General features: G+C 47.9%; 7 protein-coding genes across 7 annotated transcripts; 5 read left to right on the top strand and 2 right to left on the bottom strand.

Moving 5' to 3' along the window:
* Positions 1–265: 265 nt before the first annotated feature.
* Positions 266–1,736, top strand: BDW43DRAFT_315132 (thiolase-like protein; the record flags this gene model as incomplete). Its single annotated transcript, XM_032047989.1, has 3 exons — positions 266–483; positions 544–1,187; positions 1,303–1,736. 3 exons carry the CDS (start codon positions 266–268, stop codon positions 1,734–1,736), a joined length of 1,296 nt encoding a protein of 431 aa, XP_031896196.1.
* An 803-nt stretch (positions 1,737–2,539) lies between these two features.
* Positions 2,540–3,668, top strand: BDW43DRAFT_315131 (SGNH/GDSL hydrolase family protein; the record flags this gene model as incomplete). The annotated part of the gene is made up of 5 exons (XM_032047988.1): positions 2,540–2,637; positions 2,699–2,781; positions 2,837–3,086; positions 3,149–3,404; positions 3,465–3,668. 5 exons carry the CDS (start codon positions 2,540–2,542, stop codon positions 3,666–3,668), a joined length of 891 nt encoding a protein of 296 aa, XP_031896195.1.
* Positions 3,669–4,507: 839 nt separating this feature from the next.
* On the top strand, positions 4,508–5,854 carry BDW43DRAFT_315130 (glycoside hydrolase family 5 protein; the record flags this gene model as incomplete). The annotated part of the gene is made up of 6 exons (XM_032047987.1): positions 4,508–4,604; positions 4,678–4,736; positions 4,807–4,959; positions 5,015–5,079; positions 5,160–5,257; positions 5,325–5,854. 6 exons carry the CDS (start codon positions 4,508–4,510, stop codon positions 5,852–5,854), a joined length of 1,002 nt encoding a protein of 333 aa, XP_031896194.1.
* A 1,232-nt stretch (positions 5,855–7,086) lies between these two features.
* On the top strand, positions 7,087–8,845 carry BDW43DRAFT_193499 (SUR7/PalI family protein). The gene is made up of 3 exons (XM_032039042.1): positions 7,087–7,526; positions 7,594–8,046; positions 8,107–8,845. Exons 1-3 carry the CDS (start codon positions 7,389–7,391, stop codon positions 8,488–8,490), a joined length of 975 nt encoding a protein of 324 aa, XP_031896193.1. The 5' UTR covers positions 7,087–7,388; the 3' UTR covers positions 8,491–8,845.
* An 18-nt stretch (positions 8,846–8,863) lies between these two features.
* BDW43DRAFT_193506 (uncharacterized protein) lies at positions 8,864–13,158 on the bottom strand. The gene is made up of 2 exons (XM_032039043.1): positions 12,791–13,158; positions 8,864–12,731 (listed from the first exon to the last, which is right to left on the bottom strand). The coding sequence occupies exons 1-2, from the start codon at positions 12,938–12,940 to the stop codon at positions 9,201–9,203; spliced, it is 3,681 nt and encodes a 1,226-aa protein (XP_031896192.1). The 5' UTR covers positions 12,941–13,158; the 3' UTR covers positions 8,864–9,200.
* A 162-nt stretch (positions 13,159–13,320) lies between these two features.
* On the top strand, positions 13,321–21,589 carry BDW43DRAFT_288792 (1-phosphatidylinositol-3-phosphate 5-kinase FAB1). Its single transcript, XM_032043322.1, has 2 exons — positions 13,321–21,071; positions 21,122–21,589. Exons 1-2 carry the CDS (start codon positions 13,627–13,629, stop codon positions 21,243–21,245), a joined length of 7,569 nt encoding a protein of 2,522 aa, XP_031896191.1. The 5' UTR covers positions 13,321–13,626; the 3' UTR covers positions 21,246–21,589.
* A 977-nt stretch (positions 21,590–22,566) lies between these two features.
* On the bottom strand, positions 22,567–25,015 carry BDW43DRAFT_193315 (pyruvate kinase CDC19). The gene is made up of 8 exons (XM_032039041.1): positions 24,559–25,015; positions 24,408–24,452; positions 24,305–24,351; positions 24,164–24,244; positions 23,989–24,110; positions 23,075–23,908; positions 22,939–23,020; positions 22,567–22,880 (listed from the first exon to the last, which is right to left on the bottom strand). Exons 1-8 carry the CDS (start codon positions 24,680–24,682, stop codon positions 22,635–22,637), a joined length of 1,581 nt encoding a protein of 526 aa, XP_031896190.1. The 5' UTR covers positions 24,683–25,015; the 3' UTR covers positions 22,567–22,634.
* Between the last annotated feature and the right edge of the window lie 277 nt (positions 25,016–25,292).

Genomic DNA, 25,292 nt, shown 5'->3' with positions numbered 1-25,292 from the left:
GGATTGACCGCAGAATACCTAGAGTTTTCAATGCAAAACAATCTGGTAGTTAAGTATACCTCTAATTTTAGGATAATTTCAACCTAAATAATAATAATGTAAAGTGATCCTGTGAATTTATGTGACAACAAGAATAAGCACGCCGAGAACACATTTATGTCGCCGCAGCGATAGAAGTATATAGACACAAACATGTTTTGAATTCATTCTCCTGCTTCTTCCATTTCACTTTCACACCACCAACACAGCCCAACCTAGAGTCAAGATGCAGTTCCTTGGTCTGAGGCAGAAATACCGTGCATTATGTATGGGGGTCATTGAACGTTGGGATGTGTTCAAGCAAGCATTTCATCAGGTCTTTACCCGTGAACTTGTGAACCCTACTATTTCGGTGGTTGGCATTGGGACTTACTACGGGGCCACTATTCTTCAACATGACTTCCTTGAAGATCTCCTAGCTCGCCATTGTCATCATTCTCCTGTGTAAGCTAATATCTGGTCACTCCTTGCTTTCTGTAGTCTCTAGCTAAGCTCACTATCCAGGGTTATGAAGACATGGAGTCTTATCGAAAGGTCTGGTATTAAACACTTGTGCAGTGTTCTTCCCCTAGATGATCCAATCTGGCACCAGCAAGCATTACCCACAATCGCCGATACCGATGCTCTGTTCAAGAGACACGCACTTCCACTCGTGGCCAGCGCTGCAAGATATGCTATTTCGGAATGGGGCGGCTCTGTTGAAGCCATAACCCATGTTGTAGCGGTGACTTGTACCAATACGGCCAACCCTGGCTTCGACATCACCCTATGTAGTACCCTGGGTCTACCTCCCACAGTCCACCGCACTCTCCTACACGGTCTCGGCTGTGCAGGTGGCATAGCAGCTCTGCGTACTGCCTATTATCTAGTCCTTGGAGCGGCATTTCAAGGCCAACCGGCTCGCGCTCTGGTCGTTTCATGCGACCTACCGACTATCTTTGCTAGAGCAGAGCTGCACCGCATCAATTTGGACAAAGAAGTGGGATTCGGCTTGTCACGCTTCAGTGACGGTGCGTCCGCAATGATGGTCACTAACTGGCTAGATACGAAAGTCGCCGAGAGAGCTGCTATTTGGGATTTACTCGGTTTTCGAAGCGTGATCATAGACGAGTCTGAGGGATACAGTGAGCTTAATATTGGACCGCATGGTGAGTGCTACTTCAGCTTCTAGTTATACGTACCTACTTTTCGGCTTTACCAATCCTAACTCCAGCTCTATCTTTTGAATCGATCGTGTTGCTAACCCAAACACACTATATAAAGGGTACAAACCGACTATATCGGCCTTTATCCCTAAGCTCGTCTCCTCTGAATTGTTCCCCAACTTCACTGCGCTTGTCAACTCGATTCCATGTCTGTGCTCTGATCCGTACAGCAACTTACCGGACTGTTACAACTGGGCAGTTGATTTCCCAAGCTGTTCTTCCTTGAGTTTTGCCCAAAGAGCATTGGACTTGAAGAGGCACAACACGGTCGATAGCTACACGGTGTACAAGTCTCGGGGAAGTACAATCTCCTCCACTGTTTTGAACATACTCGATCATATGAGAAGCCAGAGTTATGTCAATGAAGGTGGCTCCCGCAGACGCGGTAAAGTCATAGCCTTGGCAATTGGACCGGGAGTCATCATGGAAATGGCGGTGCTTCGGAAGGTAACTCGGGACAACCTGCATTATTCGGCGCTTTGGTGTGAGTGATAATTGTGCAGTGATTATTAAAGCAACCTCTATGGGAGTGGTTTTCTTAGTTTCCCGCTTGAAAGCCGGTCCAGATGTTTTGCATTAAACTAGGGCTATCCTAAGTAGTAGTAGTAGTAGTAGTAGTAGTAGTAGTAGTAGTAGTAGTAGTAGTAGTAGTAGTTATAGTAGTAGTCACTACTAGTTTGTCAAATTCTATTCAATCAGTTCCAACCCTTACTCCTTCCCCGCACAATGATGGGGTTCTTTTCTAACCCACCATTTATATTCTGCAGTAGTCAAAAGGATCGCTAGGTCCAACAATTCGATAAATTAGGGTCATGAAGCAAGTTAACGCCCGTGCCCAAAACGGCATAGGGTCCGAACCCCGCCGGCAGTTGGAGCTACATAAACCGTGTTGCTGTCAAGGATTGGGATCTTCACCCCCAATTTCCCCTCAGGGTAAAAAAAGATATAGTATCACGGTGGAATTGGTTCCGGTACCAGAGATATTTATGATCGAAATCTCGGGTAAATGGAGGTTTGGACCTAACCTGGCCCCAAGTCGCCGAGAGACTTCCCCCCAGTCTGTGCAGAACGGGGAAGAGCTAACACCCTTCAAACATGCATCATCTAGTCCTTGTTGATCGATTGAGTGTCCCTGTGACGTCTTTTAGCAGAATGTAAGCCATACCGGACCGCGGATATATATATATATATATATATCTCGACAAAAGCATAGATATCATCCTGCAAGACGGAGGGTCATTTCGATGCGCCAGTGAGATTGACAGACAAGTATCTTTTCTAACACATGCTCCACGATGAAGTTTCTCACTGCCTGCTTCATGGCAAGCGCCATCTCCACAGTTCCTGCTCGGCCGTGGCCGAGGGCTGCGGACACCACTTATTTCTTCACATTGTATGGAGATTCTCACAATCCATACGCGGTCCAGTCAAAGCGACTAATCATATACACACAGTGGTAACTCATACACGCAAACCGGCTTCAGCACTATGGGCGAACAGCCGTCTCCTTCGAATCCCATGGGAAACCCCGCCCTTGGTGAGCGTTCAACAGATATAATGATCTCACTGTCTTTATACTGACGTAAGACTAGGAAGTGGTACCACCACTGGTGGTAAGAACTGGGTGGGATATCTGACGACGGCGGAGAATGCGTCCCTTATCCTTTCATACAATCTGGCCGTGGGTGGCGCCAGCATTGATAATTCTCTCGTCCAGGGCTCTACCAACGTCGACCTTGCTTCTCAAGTGGAACTCTTCGGCGAAATATACAGTAGAAAACCGGCTTCTGCGCCTTGGACGGCGGAAAATGCCGTTTTCGGGTTCTGGATAGGGATTAATGAGTATGCCCTGGAGTTAACGTGAAACCCTTTGAAACAGAAAAAGTACTTACTGCCGGGCTTAGTATCGGGAATGCTTTCTATAACACCGATGCCGACACGTTCACCCCCAAGCTGATCGCACGACTTGCATCCCTTGTGGAACAGATCTACAATGCAGGGGGCCGCAAGTTCCTTTTCCTCAATGTACCTCCTACGAGTCGAAGCCCCATGTTTATAAATCAGGGAGAGGCTACTGTTAAGCAGCATGCGGCATATTTAGCCGTTTACAACAATAACCTTGAGTCCATGGTTGATGAGTTCAAAGCAAACCACACGGACGTAAGTACATACAGACGCGGGTGTACTGTTATCATTTAGTGACTGACCCGATTGCTAAAGGTTACTGTCGTGTACTACGACTCTTGGTCATTCATGACGAAGATCCTTGATAGCCCAACAGACTACGGATTCCCTGATGCTGCCTGTATCAACGACGACGGCTCCTCCTGTATCTGGTGGAACGATTATCATCCTTCTGCGAAGTATCAGCAGCTCCAGGCGGAGGACATGAAGCAGGGGCTGCAGCCTTTGGGGGCATGGTAGTTGAGGTGAATACTGGGGTACAAATATACCTAGTTACATTAATTCTCACTGGTGGTGTAAATAACGAGTTCGTTCGATACCATCGCAGGAGAGGACGAATACCTCACGATATGTAGTGGTCGTTATTTAATAATCTAAGCGGTATAATATAGGTGGTAACCTCACCCTAGGTTCTCTCCAGCGGAAGTCATACGATTAATTTCTGCATCTTCTCGTTTCATGTCGATTCAGAGATATCGTCACCGTGCATATATATGGTCAAAGACCATTCCCAGGGCGTCACGGACTACTTGCAAAGACAACAATCCCCGCATCTGAACTAATTAGCTTTCTTACGTGATCGACCGCTGTCACAAGATTTATCTCCGTTCTCGTTTCACTCAAGAAGCCAAGACGGTAAAAAAGGAACACCTGGAAATAATATCTTCGAACTCTGTCCCCGGATAATTCTCATGATTGATCCACCCCACAATCAATTGAACGTGGGGATTATTTTCCTCAATAACCGTAATGTCAACGACAATTCTGCTCTCCGGCCCGAAACCCCGGCATTTGTTGGCTTCGTTCTTGATCTGCTTATTTCACATCTAGAAATCCACGAATCAGGTGATGCTGTCTGTGGTGGATGGAAGAAGATCCGTTGCGGTGCGATGGATTTTTGTCTGTCCCGGATTCAACTGAGAAGACTGCTCAGATATTCGGATATAAAAGCCTTACCAGTTCCCCTTCACCATGAAGCATCGGTAAACAAGCAGTTGGCCTGTTTTCAATTCAATCGTTCTTTGTTCTTCTCCTTGTCCTACATTGAATTATTTGTCTCATTCTGAGCTCTCATTACGATGAGATTCCGTAACCTCTTCTTTGCTGCCGTAGCTGGCTCTGCGGTTGCTGCTCCTCTGGCTAAGGAGCAGAAGAGGAGGGATCCCGTTTTCCAATGTTCGTTGTTTCGTTATTCTTATCCTTCCTACTATCATGTAATAAATAGCACAGGGTTAATCTTATATTATAGGGCTTGGCGCTAACGAGTCGGGTGCTGAATTCGGCGAAAACAGTCTGCCCGGCGTATGGGTGTGTAGTTTCGAATAAGCGATAGTTCCTAATGAGATGCTCGTTCAGAAACTGACTATAATTCCTGCAGGGCAAGGATTACATTTTCCCTGACATCGAGGCCATTACCACCCTGATTGGTAAGGGGATGAACATATTCCGTATACAATTCAAGATGGAGAGATTGGTTCCAAACTCGATAACGGGTCCGTATGATGAGGCCTATTTGAAGAATTTGACGTCGGTAAGCTTTTGATTGAGTTGAAGATGCAGGCTTCGAGTACTGACGATAATTGCAGGTGGTGAACGCCGTCACCAAGGCCGGTGCCCACGCTATCTTGGATCCCCACAACTATGGTAGATTGTGAGTACCTTCTCTAAATGCCTTGCCCTGCCTTTTGGTGCAGGATATGCTGGGTATACTCTCTAACCCTTCCCCTACAGTAATGGCCAGGTCATGTCCAGTGCATCCGACTTCCAGACATTCTGGAAAAACCTTGCAGGACAGTTCAAGAGCAACTCTTTGGTTATCTTCGATACCAGTAAGTTGGCATACTCGGTCTATCGTCACTGTCATTATGATTTAGATCCTAACAATACGATCCGCAGACAATGAATACCATGACATGGACCAGAGCCTGGTCTTCAATCTCAACCAAGCAGCTATTGACGGGATCCGAGAGGCGGGCGCCACGGAGCAATACATTTTCGTTGAGGGCAACTCATGGACCGGTGCCTGGACCTGGACCGATGTGAACGATAATATGAAGAACCTGAAGGATTCCCAGGACAAGATCATCTACCAGATGCACCAGTATCTGGACTCAGATGGATCTGGTACCTCCGAGACCTGTGTTTCTGGCACGATTGGCAAGGAGCGTGTCACCAGCGCTACCCAGTGGCTCAAGGACAACAAGAAGATTGGCATCATCGGCGAGTTTGCGGGTGGACACAACGATCAGTGTAAAACCGCCCTGAAGGGATTGCTGGATCATCTGGCTGAGAATACCGACGTGTGGAAGGGTGCTCTTTGGTGGGCAGCTGGCCCATGGTGGGGAGATTATATGTACAGCATTGAGCCTCCAAATGGCGTTGCGTACACGGGGATGTTGGACGTTCTACAGCCATACCTTGGGTAGAGAGCACTGTGAGGGATTGTTGGGGTTGGGGGGGGGGGGGGGGGAAAGGGAATGAGATGAAATTTGGTTGCCTTTCTTGGCAATATTTGGAGATTTCAGGATGTTTTCTGAACTGTGAGGTCTAGGCCAAATATGGGCAGAGTTGGTAGCCTGTCTATACGTAAATTACTCTCAATCTATTCTACGGTATGGATAACATTAGTCGTAGGGCTTTCGAGGGCTTTGAGAGAGCACAGCCCCGGTAAGGTAGGCTAACCCTAAGGGGGAATTTTGGAGGCCAAGCCCATGTTTTGCGGGACATGGATTCGCTCCACTATTCCGGCAGTGTCGTTTAAATTGAAGATGCCTAAATCTACTCCATAACCTTGAACCATGCATGCATCTATTACATGCCCACATATGGAGCTGTAATCTCAATCTACTACTGTATCACCTACGAATATTCTGTAGAAGCAATGCATATATACTCTGTACTCCGTAGATATTTCACACAAAATGAATCCCCTTGTTACAGAAAATCTCCGGGAAAGAAAAAAATTATTCATAATTTCATCTATTGGGAGGCTTTTGTTAGATAGTGGAACGGAAGGATTCTGGTGCTTTACCCGGTTGGGGATTGGTTGACTACCTAGGTCTTTGTTTGCCTTAGGCAGTAGATACTTAGCATGTACCCGACGGTACTTAGTAGAGATGGAATTGGGAATAGGAAGGTGAATTCTAAGTTACACTGCCAAGCTTTAAATGGTGAAGCCTGCCTGCGCCTTCGAATAGAGTACGTGGTGGATTTGACTGACACAGTCTATAAGAATCGTTATTTTAATACCATGTTTTGGTTCCACCAAAAAGTTTTAATTTGATAACCTTAATACCTAGAGCGGCAGATACCTTACCATGTTGGTATAGTGGAATCTGCAGATTGAAGAAGGAAAATAATAAAATAGTCATATATGTATCACATTATCAATACGATACGATCAGTTGAGTTGAAAAAAAAAAAAAAAAAATTGGCTAAGAGGAGAGACGCGTATCACTCCAGCCACTTATGACGTGGCGGTAGGGCTGTTGTGTCTACTCTTTGGGGTTAGCGTCATACGACTGGTCCCGTTTGAATCGTATGGTAAATAACGATCCTGTAGTTGCGGTGGAAACCTCCGTGAATTTATAGAAACAGAGCGTGGCGTAGCCCTCCAGTCCCTCCCCTGATTGGCTCGACGATCTAACGAGAGAAAAACTTACCAAACCTGCGCCTCCCCAAAAAGTAAAGTTGATGGCCTGGGGCCGTGACGATCATTCGGGCTGCTCATCTTAAAAACAACACAAGTCTCCCGTCTGACTGTGTGATCATTCTCTTCCTGCCTTCTCATTTTATATCTCGATCTCAATTCACCTGTTTTTCTCTCTTCCTTTCTCTTTCTCTCTGCCCATCTTCCTTATCTCGACAGGATAAAAGCAAAACAAACCCAAATAAATTAGCCATCCATCACAGATATCAAAACAACGAACTAAACAACCATCCTCCATCACAACCGTCATCATGGGTAAAGGCGGTCGAGTTTTGTGTATTATCACACCATATGCACTCACCATCGCATCGTTAGTATGCATCATCATCGTCGGGCTGGGCTGCACAAATTCCAGCTCTAGCACGTTGAACGATCTCTACTTCTTCCGGGTAAGCACATACTCACCCCTCCCTCACTTCGTGCGTCATCCACATACTAATAATAGTACCTTTAAAGGCCAATATTCAAAATATGACAACAACTTCATCGTCAAAAAACAAAGTATCCCAAGCTCTTAGCGATGCCGGTGTGACAGTTTCAGATGGAGATATCACGGCTGCCCTGGAACAGGTCCAGAAACAGTTTGACATCAAGGACTTCTACAACGTAGGTCTGTGGGGCTACTGTGAAGGAAACATCAACGACAACAAATTCAATATCTCGGATTGCTCGAAACCTAAGGCGGAGTTCTGGTTCAACCCCATCGAGGTCTGGAATCTGAAGGAGACCGGACTGGAAAATGGCCTCCCTAGTGGTATGCGCAAGTCTTTGAACCTCTACAAGAACGTTTCCAAGTGGATGTTCATCGCGTACATCGTCGCCTTTGTCGCCACCGTTGTCGAGTTGGTCGTTGGTATCTTTGCGATCTGCAGCCGCTGGGGTAGTTGCGTCACCACCCTTGTCTCTGGTGTATGTTGAATCCCCTACTACCATTTTCATTGGTTTCGACAAATGCTAACCCTCAGGTAGGTTGCTTTCCTTTTCACTGCCGCAGCCTCCGTTACTGCTACGGCCATGTTCGCTACCGTCACTGGTGCTTTCAACGAGAACCTGAAGAACTATGGTATGCACGGTAGCATGGGAAAGAACATCTACGTTACCACCTGGTTGGCTGTCGCCTTCTCTCTGGGAGCTGCTCTGTTCTGGATGCTGAGCACCTGCTGCTGCTCCGGCCGCTCTCCCTACAACCATAAGAACACGCCCCGCGGTGTCACTGCCGAGAAGACCCCTTACACCTATGAACCTCTTGGTCCTCAGGGCAACCAGAACACTTCTTACAACACCTCTTACCCACCACCCCCTCCTCCCGCTCAGAACCGGACAAACGCCTACGAACCATTCCGACACGTCTAAGCAATCCTGTGGATCAGGGATTTGATCATAAATCATTTTAAAAGAAAAAATCACATGGTCACTGACCAATGACACCCCGATGATCCTCACTTATGAACATCATGCTCCTTTGCATCATGAATCTTTTTCTTGGCACTTGTATTGTACTTCTGTGTTTTATTATTTAGCTGGGTGGATAGTTCTCGGCTTTTTATTTTTCATTTAATCTTCGATGATATTTCCTTGGAAATTTACCATGGATATAGATTGATGTCTATGACATAGATACCCTCCTTGAATCGAATTGTTCATTCTGCAATGATTATTCGCCGTGTTGTAGACCATAATACTCTCTTACGCTAATTGATAGGTATTCAGTGATACTACTAAGTAGTACGGACTTGAAACCTGTCATAAAACTTGCATTGTTTAATATTGCATACCAGCCACGAATCCACCGGTCCTCGTTGGTACAGAATATAAATACAGGGAAATCGACTTCTCCCCACCATCACCCACATCAATCTCTAAATCATGAAGATCAAGACACAAACGCCATACAACAGGGATATTACGTGAAACACATCATGAACTAGACCTGCCATACAAGTGAGGTGAGAATGAAAAGTCGGTACGGGAATATTTGGACCGAAATAAATATGAAAAAGCAGAAATAGGGTGGAGGGGGACCCCGAATAGGTAGGCGTCTTTGGCGCTTTGCACGATAAAATTCATTCAGGAGGATTGGAATCATAAGGTCGCTGAGGTACTCCCTTATCATCTATAGGAACACGTGCCCAATTGCGACGAGATTTGCGTTCCACGAAGGCGTTCTGGTCTGCCTGTGCCCATCTTTTGAAGGGTGTATTGGGGCCGTCACACCAGTTGGGGACGGTTGGGAAGAGATGTCGAAGGGAGAGAAACCAGTTTTCGTTGGGACTTTCTGCTTCGCTCGGTGCTCCAGTCTCATTGTCTGAAAGGGGCGCATCAGGAGCCGTGGAGGGTTCTTCATCCCCGAGTTCAATGCTGGCTGTTTCGTGCGTTTCGTTCATTAACTCGTATTCCTCACTATTGGTTTCGCTTTCTACAATAACGGACTCCTTATCATTTGCGAGGTCCCTCAGTGTGCTGAGCTGGGTGGTCATCTCCATGTGTAACTGTTCTTCAGTTTCAGAGACTTGTTCTTCGGTATCTGAATGCTGTCTCTCGGTTTCTACTTGCTGCTCCTCGGCTGCTAATTGCTCTGCCGCGGCCTCTGGCAGTTGTTCCTTGGCCTCTATATCATGCTCTCCAACCTGGGGATTATGAACATCGGCAGGTGTACGCAACAAAGTCTTAGTATGCGGAGTAGGGGATGACATAGTAAACGACATCCTATCAACATTGGTGTCAGACTGGGCGCTTTGCTGCGTTGCGGGTCCAAGGGAGTGTGCGTGAAAGTTAGAAAACTTGTCCACAAGGCTGGCTGTAAACGAGGTTTCTGTTGCATTTTGTCTTCGAAATGGACTCATACTCGCATCTGACCTGCTCGTAAGTACGTTCTGTGCCGCAACTACTTTGATTCCTTCTGCGGTAAGACTTCGTTTCTTGTGAGTTGGTTTGGAAAAGTGCAATGTGAAATAATCTTCGTACACCAACGACTTCGTCTCCGAAGAAAGACATTGCTCTAGGTAATGTGGATAGTCTTCCAGGTGCATGATAACAAAACTGTCCCAGAGGAAAGATCGCTGCAGGCTTCCTTTGTCACGTAGAGTCTGCAACATAGCACACAGTTTCTTGAAGTGTAGAAAATCTCCAGAATAGCTTGGATAATCATTTCGGAACTTCTCATATACCCGCTGCGCCTCAAAGTGCTCCGCGGAGTAGCGAATATAATCCTCCCGACGAGAAACTACAACGGGCGCTGATCTGCGTACACCGATAGTAGACATATTGGTGTTTACGCTTCGCATGAACTTATACCGTTTCGACGAGGGTGGCTCTTCAAGACCAATATCAGACGCAGCGCGCTTTAAAGGTGATATCTGACTTTGCTCAACAGGCGTGCCACGCGCCACTCCCTGACTTAGCTCTATGTCCGGTTCGTTCCCCTCGAAGCCCATAGAAGATAGTACCTCATCGTGCGACGGAAATGGCTTTGAGTCATGCGATTCGAGTGTAGACATAGGTATAGAAGCATTTGAGACATGCGCCTTCGGCGCCGACGAGTCAAAGACCAAGGCAGTGTGGGAGTCAGGGGTTGCATCTTGCACCAACCAGTCGCCGTTACTCGGCTGAGTCTCAAGGATTTCATTATCGTTGGACTCCTCATCGTCATTGGTCCTTGAGATGTCGGTCGTCTTAGTGTCTTTTGTGTCGCCGTCGTTACTTGCGTATGTGTTGAAGATGCGTGATTGAGATGACGATTTGGCTACCTGGGATGATAACTGTTCCGGGTGCTTTGCCTCTAGAACAGCCTTGTTCTGGCCTAGGCTTGTGGAACGTAAATGATTGAGGTTAGCTATGGGTGTCTCTAGAACTTGTACATGCCCCCGTATTATAGGGAGTGAGGACCCAGAGCTGATGAGTCCTTGCTCCGATTGGTTGGTAAAGTTTGATAGTTGTGACCCTCCCAATGGACAGGGAACGGATGTGTCCATGATTGAATCCTCGCTTTCTGCATCAGAGTGTGCTTGACAACCAAGCTCGGAAGCTCTAGTATCATTATGATCTGGCTCAAAGATCTGCTGCTTGTTTGCAAGTCGATCGTTCTCAGACGGCATGTCTGCGATCGGGTCACCCTGCTGAATTTTGCTTACTAGAACTGTACCATCATCCCCTTGTTGCTGGTCTTCTCGTGCAATGTCTGATCTTGTAACATGTAAGCCCTTGCCTTTCTTTGCCGGCCCCCGAGTCACAGGGCTACTGTCTACCGGAAGTTCGCGAAGAGGACGGGAAACACGCTCCGGAGAGCTCTCAGACCATTGTGAAGTTACGGGCTCCTCATCAGACTCTACATCTGTTTGAGGTGTAGGAGTGTTGATCTCTGGTAATGGTTCGGGAGACTCAGCCTGCTCGGAAACCAAGCTCTTCGATACTCTCTGTTGATCTAGCCGGCTCTTCTGTAGCGCGATCCTGTTCCATTGGGCTAGAAGTCCAGGTGGCACATAGCCTCGAATCGAGCTTGGGTTATCGGGTGGCACCCATTGACGAGTGTGCTGTTCAAGCAATGCAACTTGGTTCTTGGGTATCCTCACGTCCCTAGTCCGAATACGTGTCATGTCATGCCAAGGGTCAGTATGGCTAAGACCCGAGCCATTAGAAGAGCGCTCCGTACCAAGCACCAATTTTTTTGGAAACGTCTGGGGCGGTGAGGTGTGCTTTTCTCCAACAGTGTGCCCGGTAGTCAAATTCTCAGGTTTCAGATCTCTCCCCTTGGTCGTTCTTATACCAGCTTCCTGAGCTGATGCCTTGTGATCCGCATCGTATGGCCCTTCTAGGGCAGTAGGACTATTGTGTTGAGCAGCAAGTATCGGTTCAAGGGGAGAGCCTGACGTAGATAACAGGGTTCCTTCAACGACGGGAATCTCACTGGTACTTTTAGCAGCGTGACCATTACTTCCTCTTACCTCAGTTATACCGGAAAATCCATGGCTGAGTGACATAGCAGCTGTTTTATGCTCTTTATTTACTAGCAAGCCACTGTCGGCTGCTTTGTTATGAGATCCTAGGTATCCGAGTAGTGCGTTTGAAGACACCGAGCCACGCTTAGATGGGGATGGGGGAACCATAGATGAAAGTCCGGTAATACTTTTGAAGGATGTCTGGGCCTGCGACTGTAGAAACTGTTGAGAAGCATGCTTTCCAGAACCCTCATTAGTTTGAGTCTTCAAAGAGCCGTCGAAGCAGTACGATTCTGGTGTACTCGCAGTGTGGCGAGTCGCTTGAGACTTGATAAAATCAAAGGCCTTTCCTATCAATCCTCGTATACGTGCATTCTTCTTGATTAATTTGCCTTGTGGCGCGCCTTTGTACTTGCCCTTATTCCTTGCAATAGTAAAGTTCTTGACGTAAAGATGAATTTTCGGAGCAGACATGGCATATTCGAGCACGATCTCATAGTCAAGCAGTTGGATGTAATGGTTTAAGGTCGCATTTCTGTTTAATGAACGACCAGGTGACTCCTTTTGTAGTTCCTCCAAGGATTCCTTTGCTAGTACCGCCTCAATCTGCGTGTTGAAGTCGGTCAAAGTTGCCACGTTTCTCCCTTCGCTTTCTCTCCACTAAGAGTAGGTGCGAAGTAGTTAGAATATGATACTTCTTCAGCGGCTCAGAGGCTTACATCGACAACTATAGTGTACTGTGGAGAGCGACTAGCAAAACGGAGGTTACTGCCATCGTCCTCGAGTTGCAAGCCTTCCACTTGTCCCTTGATGTAAAGAGAAAGAGTACGTTCAACCAGCGGCGCAACCCATGCACTCATTGAAGTCATTGTGTAGATGCAGAATTCTTATCAGAATAAATAGCGTCATAGTCTGGTATACAATGATCCGGTAAATCGCATCCCAGTCACAGTAAAGGAGAGGCTTTTTGACGGGTTGATTAGATAGAGAATAACCATAGAATACATGATAGTTCAAGGATCTGCGCCATTCCTCCTAAGTGCTATTCAGTCTTAGAGCACAATATGAATATAAGGAGCTTTTACCCTCATGTAGTACTTTTTTTTTTCCCTTGTCTCCTTCCGTTCATTTGGACGCGAAGGAAGCTTTCAGACGTTCCTCACCGCCCGTATCTCACCAGCCACCTTGCTGCGCCACCACCACGTCATTGGGCAGCATGTCACGGGCATTTGGTGGGCATTCTATTCTGCATGGAAAAGAGAAGCATCGATCGGTGAACATCTCACCCCTCAAACGCGTCCGATATCTCAGATCAACTAGGACTGATCGAAGTTCACAGTACACTCTCGGACGATGCGGAGCCAACCTTCCTATGCATGGATACGCACGACACAGACTTCAATCAGTTTCCTTCACCAACGAATCAGGTTTCTTCACAGGTAGATGCGACGGATGCTTGCGATTACTTGCTCCTACTGAACTGGGGCGATTTTTGTCGGACCAGTAGCCTTCGAGATTTCATTTCTCTTACGCTTCTGGATACGGCAAAGCGTGGATGGCTTCGCAGCAGTCTCAAAGGACGTCCAGTCCATCTGCATCATCTCTCTTTCTTCCGCTAGGACGACGAGGCTCCCGGACATCTTTGTCAGCTCAAGCCGAACGAAAAGGCCTCAATGCTGCACTGGACCAGATTCATACGGCGGCTTACCAATCTGGTTCCCTTACCACGTTCAATGATTTTACCAATCCCCCGGCTCCCACTTCTGCGACAGAAGAGAAAAGCTTCTCGGGCGAGTTGCAAGGAGGCTTGAGTGGATTATATAGTCGATTTAGAACTTCTGTGGGTGGGGTAAAGGATATTGTAAGCGGCGTAGGGAGGTCGCTAGACAAATCCTCTACTGAAGACCATGGTCTAAGAAGCCCACCATCGGAACGCTCCGTTTCGAGGTCTGCTCATGGCTCGACAGCTTCCATACCAGAATCCCAGCAGTATCATCCAGGTTCATCCCAGGGTTCAAGATTACACTCACCAACATCCGCAACCCACCCACCTCAGGATGGTTTGCATTCTCTACTAGCGGGAAAGGGCTCTATGCTTTCGTCGAAGACTGCGAGCATATCCTCAAAAGCCTCCGTCTCGCCTTCACCTGCAATGAAGTCTCCTGTTGCACCGTTACCCAAAAGCACGACTAACTCGGTTGCCGTAGATCCGACAGTTACTGAGCTTCACGTCAACGCTATCAAGGAGTCTCATAATTCAAGCAGCAACTCCGTGAATCTCTCCTCACACAGTTTCCAATCGATAGACTCAGTTAGTACAGACAAAGAAGACGGTCCGCTCACTGCATCTTTAAGCTCCTCGGGATGGAGCCAGCGACTATCACATTCCCCGGTCTTGCAGGCGAAGGCCCAGCACTTCTCGTATGAAGGTCCGGGCGCTTCAGATGCTAGCAGGTCATCTACAACGAACAGTCAGGCACCGGATAGCTTTAAGAGGGCAGATATCCAGGCCATTCATGAGCCAGATACATCATTACCTGGTTCGATGCGAAGAGCGAGACAATCAGCTGATGGAACTCATGATGGGGCATTCTTGGCTCAAGAGAGGATTAGATCGAACTCGGGGGCTTCATTCAGCCCAGATAAATCTACTATCATTTCAACGTCTGGAGCAAATAGTGTCTCTCAATTTCCCGGCAACGCTGACAACTCTTTCCCTGAAGAGCAACACCTTTCTGCTGCTCCAACGCCTACGCCCTTGGCACAGGGGGAAGTTCAGCCGAGAGACCTGTCAAAGACAGTCGTCAAGAATAAGCCTAAGGAAAGATTAGTCCTTCCAAGCTCGAACCGCTTGCCAGGATATGTGGCTTCTCAAGCCTCTCCAAGTGATATATCGATGGACTCTACTGCTGTAGTGCCACTAGTCACAACGGTCGATCATGGCCCTAGTCAGGATGGGCGAAGCTGGCGTTCTCAACCAGCCGGTGATGGTGTCATGTCGCAACTTCGGAGTAAACTGCTCAGTAAAGATTTTTGGATGAGAGATGAGAATGCGAAGGACTGCTTCCACTGTGGAGAGCCGTTCTCTACGTTTCGACGTAAACACCACTGTCGGACATGTGGCCAGATATTCGACTCTAAATGCACACTTCTGATCCCTGGTGAGAGGTTCGGCCAGCCGAGCACTATACGCGTCTGCAAGCCGTGCGAAGCCATGATTAATGGGCATGATGATGATTCCTCTGAGTTCTCGGACAGCGAACAGAGCCCAGTCGTAGTCAATCCTCGGGCCTCTGATCTAGGCTTAAGAAGTTATCCACGTCCGACCGCTGATGATGATGACGCGTCCTCTATAATTTCGCAATCAATCGACCAAGTTTTGAAAACACCTACAATGGCAATTCCTGCAACGAGACGTGCTGGCGAAGGCCATAATCGCCGGTCGGCTGTCCTAGAGATCAGCCCAGACCGTCCATTAGCTCGGCCAACATCCTCAAGGTCACTCAAGTCATCACTCAGTGGGAGGACTCATTCAATGGGCCATAAGCGCCACCACTCTCGTCAGCAGTACATTCGTAACTTCAAGCCTTATCATGATGACCGAGCCCCTTTCCAGAGGCGGCATGTGGAGGACACTGCTATAGAAACACGACTCCCCGCGTTTCATAAAGATAATATCATCGACCCGGATCTGGCACAATATCTCTCCGATGATGCATCCAGCGGTGACGAACAACCAAGTCTACTATCAGCTGTATCAGAAGGGTCATTTTCTAAGAGTGGTGCTGACAATGAGAGAACAACATTCGGAGGACTTCTCGCTGCCATGAAAAAAGGTCGGTCTGCATTTGGTGACCGAAGTGCTGCGAACTACAGTCATGTTGGTCGCGAGCTAGATGAGGGCAGCATTAGTAGTTCGAGAGCAGTAAACCTACCCCGTCCTCGCCGGCGTAATCTTAGTGTTGCCAGCAGTGTCCATCAGCGCCCCTCGCCTAGGACGTCAAAAGATAATGTTTTCAACCCACACGAGTCTTCGAACGCTGCCCACGTGTTTCCTACTGGGGTAGCTTCTAGTGGTTTCAAAATGACAAGAAGCTCTTCTATGAGAGGAGCCGGTGCTCCGCCGGTTGAACTAAACAAGGCTAGCCTGCAGCATGTTCGCAAACTCCTGCGGCAGCTCTTGAAAGATGCCTCAATACCTCACGTCCAAAGCTGGGAAACAGCTTTGCTTCCAATTCTCCTGAAGGCGGCAGATGAGGTTGATCCGGACGTTCAGGGTGGTGACGATATGGACATTCGTCACTACGTTAAGCTGAAAAAGATCTCGGGGGGTCGACCTGGCGACACATCTTATGTATCTGGCTTGGTGTTTACTAAGAACCTTGCCCTCAAGAGCATGTCCAGATGCGTTCCGCAGCCCAAGATACTGATCATTGCCTTTCCACTCGAATATGCTCGTCATCAGCAACATTTCATGAGCTTGGAACCTGTCATCCGCCAGGAGCGTGAATTCCTCGAAAATTTAGTCAGCAGAATAGCTGCTCTACGACCTAACCTGCTTCTCGTTGAGAAGAATGTCTCCGGATTGGCTCTAGAGCTGCTAGACAAAGTCAAAATCGCAACGGCTTACAATGTTAAGTCGTCTGTGCTTGAAGCTGTATCCCGATGCACGCAGACCAGAATAATTACTTCTATGGATAAGCTTGTGACCACTCCTGTGACCAGCGAGTGCGGTAGCTTTGATGTCAAAACATATGTCTATAATGGGCGCAAAAAAACGTACATGTATCTGTCAGGCTGCCGCAAAGAGCTCGGGTGTACAATTGTTCTTCGTGGGGGCGATAGTGAAGTCCTCGCAAAGGTGAAACGGATTACTGAGTTTATGACCTATGTTGTCTACAATCTTAGGCTGGAGACTTGCCTAATGAGAGATGAGTTTGCTCAGATGCCCGCGTTATCTGAAATCGAAACCGGAAGGGACTCATCTGATGCAGCATGCTCGAGCGTCTTATCTTCGGTGAGTAGGTGCGGGAAGAAATCCAGTTCCCCTGCATCAAGCTTGCTGCAGGACCCGAGTGAGAAGAATGATGGATCCTTTCCAGAAAAGTCCGCAGTTACCAGCGAGGTCACAGAAGTTCCGGATGATGTTCCCATGCCAACTTATTACCAGGATTTTGTGCATGATAGTGAAACAAAAATTTTGTCAGCCTCTCCATTCGTCAAGTTTGAGCCCCCTTACCTGCTTAAGCGTGCTAGAGAAATGGAACGCAGACTGGCCTACCTGAAGCGTCTACGAGACCAGAACCTCGATCTTGACCCATCATTAGACGAGAAAGCAAGATCACAAAAGTTTGTTCTCGTGACCCCGGAAATGGTTCATGAATCACCCCAAGGCGCTCCTCCGAAAGTAAAAGAGGTTTTGCATGCGGCCCATGACGCCGAATACGACAGAGCGTTACATAACTATCAGACTCAGAAACGTCAGTGGGAAGCTTACATTGCTGGAGCTGCAGGCGTTTTTGACCCATATGCACATCAGAATATCGTCGTGCTCTTCAGCCTTGTCTGCACTACTTCATCAATTCCCTGCTCGGGTCCGGATCTTCTTGCCTTGGAATACTATAATGAGCACGGGGATGACGCGGTCTTTGAACCCGACTGTGCGCTTGGTCAATATGTGGAGGACATATGCCTCAATGCCAATGCTATTTGCAATGCAAATGGCTGCGAGAAGCGGATGTTTGAACATCACCGTCAATACGTCCACGGTGAAGCTCAGATAAGCGTTTTCATTCAACCGCATCCTTCGAAGCTCCGAGGACTTCAAGACACAATTTTGATGTGGAGCGCCTGCAAGATTTGTGGAAATGAAACCCAAGTCTTTCCCATGTCCGAAAGCACCTGGAAGTATTCGTTTGGGAAATATTTGGAGCTTTCTTTTTGGAGCAAGAACCTTCATGCTCGGGCTGGGATTTGCCCGCACGATTTGCAGCGTGACCACCTTCGTTACTTCGGCTTCAAGGATGTTGCCTTGCGCATCCACTACGACCCCATCAATCTGCTCGAAATCATTGTCCCAAGGACACGAGTCACGTGGAAAGTAGACAACGATCTAAAGCTCAGGAATGACATTTATCTCAGAACCGAGCAGCGTCTAAACAAGTTCATGCTCTCTGTCAAAGCGCGCTTGAAGGGTATTAATGTTGAAAGTGTCATTCCCAAGTTGGCAGAAGACTGCAAGCGGGAAATTGAAGCCCTAACGAAAAAGGCTAGCGAAGACCATGCCGCTCTAGTCAAACAATTGCAAGACAAGTATATCAATTCCCGTTATTGGGAAGTTACTCCTTTGAATGAAGTGCTACGTTTTGCTCAGGAGAAAGTTGTTGAATGGGATACTGCATTTGCAGAATTTGAAAAGAATTTCTTTCCTTCCGAAAAGGACATCAGGCGACTAGCAACCTTGCAGTTGAAGAAGATCTTCTTAGATAAGGATGCCTCTGTCACATCTCTTACTTCAACTGAAGAGGCTCCAACCACCCCGACAGAACCTGAGAGTGAAAATACTGAAGAGCCCGACCAAGGCCGTCCCATGCGTCGCATGACTCTGTCTCCAGAAAAGGCGCAAGATGTCCTAGTATCTGTTGTTGAAGAGCATTCAGGGAAGAAAAAGAAAGCTGAGGCCCAAGAAAATAGCCCTGCCAAACCTGAACAATCTGATACACCAAACTCATCACCTGCACCAGAGGAAATACTTCCATCTTCCCCTAGCGACGAAGCCATAGCGGAAAAGGAAGTACAACATCTGGACTTAGCGATGCCTTCAAGCCAACCTGAACAGTCATTCGTGGAAACAAATGCTCGGAACACGATGGGTCGACCAGAACCTGTGCCTTTTACCTCCGATTTAAGTAAAGGCACTCCAGAGGCTACTATCCCCGAGCAAGATGAACCACAGACGCTGAGTCAGAGGAGCGACGTTGCTGAGAAACTTATGAACTCTCCAAACTCTCCGCCAAGTTTTCAGCGTTCCGCAATTCCACGGCTAGCCGAGGCTGCTACTAGACGCACTGCGAAAGCAACTTCTCCACCCTTGTTTCGTGCTCAATCACAGCCCGCTCAGCTCCAGAAGGAAATAGGGTATGATAGTACGCCCTTAAAAGGGTTCAGAATTAGCCCTGGGAGAGTTGGTGGTCGAGACGGTGCACCTAGTCCACCCCCCTATGAAACGAGGTTCAAGGGTTCAGACAAGAAGCTATCAGAACGATTCGGCCTCAATGCCTTCAGAAACGGAAGGCTCACACCTGGCCCATCTTTAATACCTCGTTCGATACCGACAAGAAAGGGACATACGCGTGTTTCTTCTTTGGCTAAGCATTTTGAGCAATTAAGCCGCGAATTCGAGAAAGAGCGACAGCGTGAAAGAGCACAGAGAGCTGCGAAACGCTCACAATCTCGTGCATTCCCGATTGCAAGTTCTAAGCCTATTGTGGAGGTATACAAAAATGTCAGGGAGGCAGTTGAGGAGCGAGAGCCTTCTGGTGAAGGAGAGGATCTCCTTTCGGCCGCGTCGCGGATTTCTATAGACGACTTGAGCAAAGGAAATGAAGAATTCTTAAGGAGGCCCTCAGAAGAAGAACAAAGAAAAGGTCGTCCTTCACAAGAGCAATCTAGCTCGCCAGTGGAAAGCGACAGCCCCGCCCAGAATGCGGATCACATTTTATCAGAGGGCGAGGCTGAAGAGGGGCATAGTGACGAAGACAGGTCCTCGGTAAATGGGCTTCAGGTTACTGAATCAAACGAAGAATCACCCAAGATGTCTCCAGAGGATGAACAACTGGACCTCAAGGAGTTCCCAAAACATGAAAGAAGCACGCTTCTTAAGTTACTAACAAATTTCTGGTCTGAGCGTTCTGCCAGTGGATGGACTCCTCTCGACTACCCACTGACCATGTCCGACCATGTTTTTGCAGATTGCGATATTATTGTGCGCGAGGATGAACCAAGCTCTCTCATCGCTTTTGCTTTGGACTCTCATGATTATAAAGAGAAGCTAGCGAGCATCCAAAAACGCTATGAGGAGCTCGATGAAACCGAAGCAGATCTAGGGGAAGGACCAGAATCCATGGACGAAGCACGGGTTGAGCATGCGCTTCTGAGGTCTACGGGGACGCATCTCAAATATCAATTCCAGGAAGGTCAGGCAAAGATGCTTTGCAAGGTGTTCTATGCTGAGCAGTTCGACGCTTTGCGGAAGAAGTGCGGTGTTGCCGAGCGTATTGTGGAATCATTATCCCGATGTGCTAAATGGGACTCCAAGGGGGGAAAGACAAAATCTATCTTCTTAAAGTCGTTGGATGATCGGTTTATCTTGAAATCACTCTCACCCATCGAGACGCAGGCCTTCCTCAAGTTTGCTCCCGCTTATTTCCAGATCATGTCTGAAGCGCTGTTTCATGAGCTACCGTCCGCGATTGCGAAGATGTTCGGCTTTTACCAAGTGATTATCAAGAATCCTGCCACAGGCACGGAGTTTAACTGGTTTCTTTTACTAATGGAGAACTTGTTCTACGACCGCGTTCCGACGCGGATTTTTGACCTCAAAGGCTCAATGAGGAATCGCAAGGTACAGAGCACCGGGGAACGCAACGAGGTCCTTCTTGATGAGAACATGGTGGATTTTATCTACGAGACGCCGTTATTCACCAGGGAACACTCGAAGAAGCTTTTGAGCCAGAGTGTTTGGAATGATACTCTGTTCCTCGGACGTCAAAATGTCATGGATTACTCACTCATGATCGCTATCGATGAGAGTCGATCGGAATTGGTGGTTGGCGTGATTGATTGCATCCGTACCTATACCTGGGACAAGAAGTTAGAATCGTGGATCAAGGACCGTGGATTCGCTGGCGGTGGTAAAAACCGGCCTACCGTGACGAGTCCTAAGGAATACAAGAGTCGGTTTAGGGAGGCAATGGCACGATACGTTCTCCAAGCCCCAAGGTTGGTCGCTCGAAGTCAAAAGACATGAATTTAGCTGACAATACTTCCAGTTGTTGGAGTCAATTCCAACAACCTCAGATGTATCGGTACACTCCGGTGGACCAACCTCCCAGCCAGGCATACTGTGCCTTGGAAGGTGATACCGCTGAGGGAAATGAATCAGGTGGTTCCTAACGGCCGATGAGGAGGATATACGATTTTACGACATGATTTACTCATCTTCATTCATTCATTCTGAAAATAGCTTCATTGCGACGGCGTTCACGGCATCAGCATAGCGAGCTGCACATACACCCTTTTTGAACGTTCCTTTTTCGTTTCCTTTTTTTTATACTTCCGAACTTCCCATGTGATGATCATGAGAGTTGCCATACTCCAATTAATGTACTGATAATGATTGTAATATGGAGAAACAACAGACACTATGCACTGTCGCTGCCATAGAGACAAGAAACAATAAATGACCAGAACCTTATTACGTACGCGGCCATAAAAAGACGAAATTAAAAGAATTAAATACCATCTTTAATACTCCTTCCGTTTCACCGACCCGAGATCTCGGCGGAATTCGGGACACTTCGGGAATTTGATTTGCTCTCCACCATTTCCATGCAGATGCCTTGTCAGTATATCTTTTCCCTTTTCTTCTTTTTTCCTACATCTTTCTTCTCTTGTTTCCCCTGATGGCAGACAAATTTCTGGAATATTTGTTCCCTAATCTCTTTCAATACCTGTCGGGTTTTGAGAGTACAATGACCCGTTCCATTAGGGAAATCTACGTCGCAATGAGCATTTATGCAAGGGTTCGATGAGGCATATTGCAGTTCCATTTGACTACACTGACCACACAGCCTCGGTTGAGTGGGATTCCCCCTCATTCATTCGAGACTATTTTCCATTGAAAGGGGAAGATCTTGCTCATTTTTCTTTTCTCTTTTTCCTTTTTTCTCTTTCTTTTCTTTTTCTTCTTTCCCCTCCCCAGAAGATTGACTCGTTTTGTCAATTGCTTTGCTACTTAGTAGGGGTGTCAAGTCTTCGAACCCGTGCAACCAGACCGCCCATCAGCTGAGAGGGTCTCACCTACTGTGACAAGGGACTCTCACAAGGCCTTACTTAACTAACATGAATCCTATCATTTTCTGGAACTCATACGGCAGGCAGGTCTGTTCGTTATGAACGTGAACATGATGATCATTAATCTAGCTTTTGATCGCAACAAACCACCAAAAAGCAGGCAGGCTAGCTAACGCCAACTCAAGATGAATACAGATTATGTTAATGAAGGGTGAGGCTCCTTGTGCGCTTCCAAAAATTGAAGGGGACAAGAGCAGGCTCTCCAAGGCCATTCACCCGACACTGCTCCAAGCCACACCCTCCCGACTAATAGATCGCGCAAAGAGGGGGTGCATATTCGGGAGAGTCACTTGAAGTGTGTGGAGCTTACCGGTCGTCATAATTAGCCGAGACCTGTCTACGACATTTGAGGACACGCTCGTGATTATTTACCCAATCGCTGTCGTTACCACGTCATGCACCAAAGGGGGGGGTACTTCCTGTCTGCATTTACTCGGACAGACCAAGGTTCTCCTCAGCAGGGACCACACGAACAGTGTTGGTGTGACCCTGGCCTCCACGCCAACCCTGGACACAGACAATGTTGTCGCCCTTGTTGATGATACCGAGCTTGAGACCGTGGGAGATGCCCCACTTGAGACGGCGGTCAACATCCTCTTGCCAGATCTTGACATTGAAGTCGGGCTTCTTCTCCGGGAAAAGGAAGGGCCAGACACCACGGTAGAGGTGAGAGTACTACAGTCGTATCAGTCAGCAAAATTCACAACGATGATGAACAACCTTGGCAACTTACCCTGGTAGCCCTGGGGTTACGAGACACCATCAAGATGGGGCAGACAGGGCGATACTTAGAAAGAAGACGGGCGGTGTTACCACTTCACCGGCTGGTTAGCAAACACATCCAATTGAACGAATCATACGATACGTACCTGGTGGTCAGGACAACAATGGCACCGGCATTAAGCTCAAGACTGGCGCTAACGGCAGCCATGGCGATGGACTCCACAGTGTCGGTGGGTCGAGGAGCAAGGTTGCGCAACTCATCGAAAACGTTGAAGTGGGGAATGGCAACCTCTGCGAGCAGACAGGTTTCACTCATCATCTTAACAGCCTCGCAAGGGTACGAGCCCTTGGCAGTTTCACCAGACAGCATGACACAGTCGGCTCCATCAAGAACAGCGTTGGCAACATCGGACACCTCGGCACGGGTGGGGCGGGGGTTGTATGTCATGGACTCGAGCATCTGGGTGGCACAGATGACAGGCTTACCCTTGATGTTACACTTGGCAATCATCATCTTCTGGGCGATGAAGACCTTGGGGGCGGGGATCTCGATACCCAAGTCACCACGGGCAACCATGACACCGTCAGTCTCCTCGAGGATCTCATCGAAGTTGTTGACACCCTGCTGGTTCTCAATCTTGGCAATGATCTGGATCTCTTTGCCCTCTTCACCCAACACCTCACGGATGTGGCGGATGTCGCTTCCACGGCGAATGAAAGAGGCAAAGATCATGTCGACGCCGTTCTTGACACCGAACTTAAGATCGCTGATATCTTTCTCGGAGAGAGCAGGAAGGTCAACATCAGTGCCGGGCAAGTTAACACCCTTGCGAGAGGAGATGTTGCCATTGTTAAGACACTTGACGCGCAGGGTCTTGTCGTCAACAACCTCCAGAACCTGGAACGAAAGGATACCATCGTCGACATAGATCAGCTTTCCAGGAGCTATCACTTTGGTGATGTTCTTATAGTCCAGGTACCTATCAATTGCCTTGTTAGTCCGAACGAGACCCTAGTAGAGCTACTCCAGGATCGATCCGAGGAATTGATGGGAACTCACATGTTCTGGTCATCGCTAGCGGTGGCGTACTTCTCATCGGTGGTGATGTTGAGCTCGTGGCCCTCCTTGATAGGGATATCCTTGTCATCGGGGGTGTTTCCAGTACGGATCTCGGGTCCTTTCTACAGTACCGGTTAGCTCTGTTCAACACTGAAACTCTCCGATCTAGACTTACGGTATCAAGAGCAATCGCGAGAGGACGACCGGTCTGGACACTAGCAGCCTCACGGGCGTGGTCGATAACGGACTGGTGGTACTATGGCGAAAGTTAGAAAAAATGGCACTGCGAGGGAAAGATAAGGGTGACCAGACTCACCTCATATGAACCGTGGGAGAAGTTCATGCGAACAACGTTGAGACCGGCTATTAGGTTGCTTGTCAGCTTGAGCAATTACCGGGGCCATTAGGTTTCGCCGTACATCTGCGGAGAGCGTTGATCTTCTCCACCGAGTTAGTCTTGGGACCTGCGATCAGACAACAATGTTAGCACCATCCATACTAAACTATTCGGGCGCGGTTTAGATTGAGGGGAGAATAGGGGAATCCTGAACTTTTATGGTAATCACATACCAATAGTACCAATGATAGAGGTGCGGCGGAAGTTTTTCGCGGGCACCATCTCCGTGTTCAGCTTGGAGTGCCACTCCAGCTTCATACGGTTGCTCAAATGGTCGAGAGAGTTGCTAGCGGCCATTTTGAAGGTGTTCTCTATCTACACTGCCAAGATGAAGAAGAGAATGGGAAGGATTGAAATAAAGGGAAGTTGTGATGGATGAATGAGAAGAATGGGGGGGTGAAGAGGGGGAAGAGGGGGAAGATGGGCGATAAAAAAAGATCGGAGTTGGCCAGAGAAAGAGGACCACCGGTGAGCGAGGGGCTGCTTTGGGTTTGGTTTGTTTTGCGGGAGTGGGTGTGTGCCCGGGAGGGAAAATGTTGTTGGCCGCCCTTTTCACTTATCTTTCTCTTCTCTCCGGCCCGTTCCCCGCGGTTGGGAAAATTTGGGATTTTTTATTCTGTTGAACAATGGATCTACTACCTAGTATTACATGTACTTATTATTAAGGAGAAAAGCAATCTGATTCGATATATCACCCTCTCCCACGTACATACTCCGGACTACTACTAACAAACCAGTCACTTTCCCATGGTTTTGGTTGGGACCTCCCGGAGCTCCGAAAAAGGGAACACTATCATTGACATTGAATGATGGAATGCTTTCCATCCCCACCCACACAGAACAGTTCTTGATCCATCATTGTTGACTTACCCACCCTTTGACAGCCCTTTAAATGGCGTCCCACCAT

Source organism: Aspergillus alliaceus (genome assembly GCF_009176365.1).
Source record: "Aspergillus alliaceus strain CBS 536.65 unplaced genomic scaffold BDW43scaffold_54, whole genome shotgun sequence".
Taxonomy (NCBI): Eukaryota; Fungi; Ascomycota; class Eurotiomycetes; order Eurotiales; family Aspergillaceae; genus Aspergillus; species Aspergillus alliaceus.
Note: the sequence above shows the minus strand (reverse complement) of the source record. Positions and strands in the feature narration are given on the sequence as shown.

Excerpts from the sequence above, each read along its gene's own strand:
- BDW43DRAFT_288792 (XM_032043322.1), top strand. The coding sequence starts at position 13,627 with ATGGCTTCGCAGCAGTCTCAAAGGACGTCCAGTCCATCTGCATCATCT. Across the intron at positions 21,072-21,121 it reads TACGTTCTCCAAGCCCCAAG|TTGTTGGAGTCAATTCCAAC; the intron begins GTTGGTCGCTCG and ends CAATACTTCCAG.
- BDW43DRAFT_193315 (XM_032039041.1), bottom strand. The coding sequence starts at position 24,682 with ATGGCCGCTAGCAACTCTCTCGACCATTTGAGCAACCGTATGAAGCTG. Across the intron at positions 24,453-24,558 it reads CTCTATCATTGGTACTATTG|GTCCCAAGACTAACTCGGTG; the intron begins GTATGTGATTAC and ends GTCTGATCGCAG. Across the intron at positions 23,021-23,074 it reads ATTGTTGTCCTGACCACCAG|TGGTAACACCGCCCGTCTTC; the intron begins GTACGTATCGTA and ends CAGCCGGTGAAG.
- BDW43DRAFT_193499 (XM_032039042.1), top strand. The coding sequence starts at position 7,389 with ATGGGTAAAGGCGGTCGAGTTTTGTGTATTATCACACCATATGCACTC. Across the intron at positions 7,527-7,593 it reads ACGATCTCTACTTCTTCCGG|GCCAATATTCAAAATATGAC; the intron begins GTAAGCACATAC and ends GTACCTTTAAAG. Across the intron at positions 8,047-8,106 it reads TCACCACCCTTGTCTCTGGT|GTTGCTTTCCTTTTCACTGC; the intron begins GTATGTTGAATC and ends ACCCTCAGGTAG.
- BDW43DRAFT_193506 (XM_032039043.1), bottom strand. The coding sequence starts at position 12,940 with ATGACTTCAATGAGTGCATGGGTTGCGCCGCTGGTTGAACGTACTCTT. Across the intron at positions 12,732-12,790 it reads AGTACACTATAGTTGTCGAT|TGGAGAGAAAGCGAAGGGAG; the intron begins GTAAGCCTCTGA and ends ACCTACTCTTAG.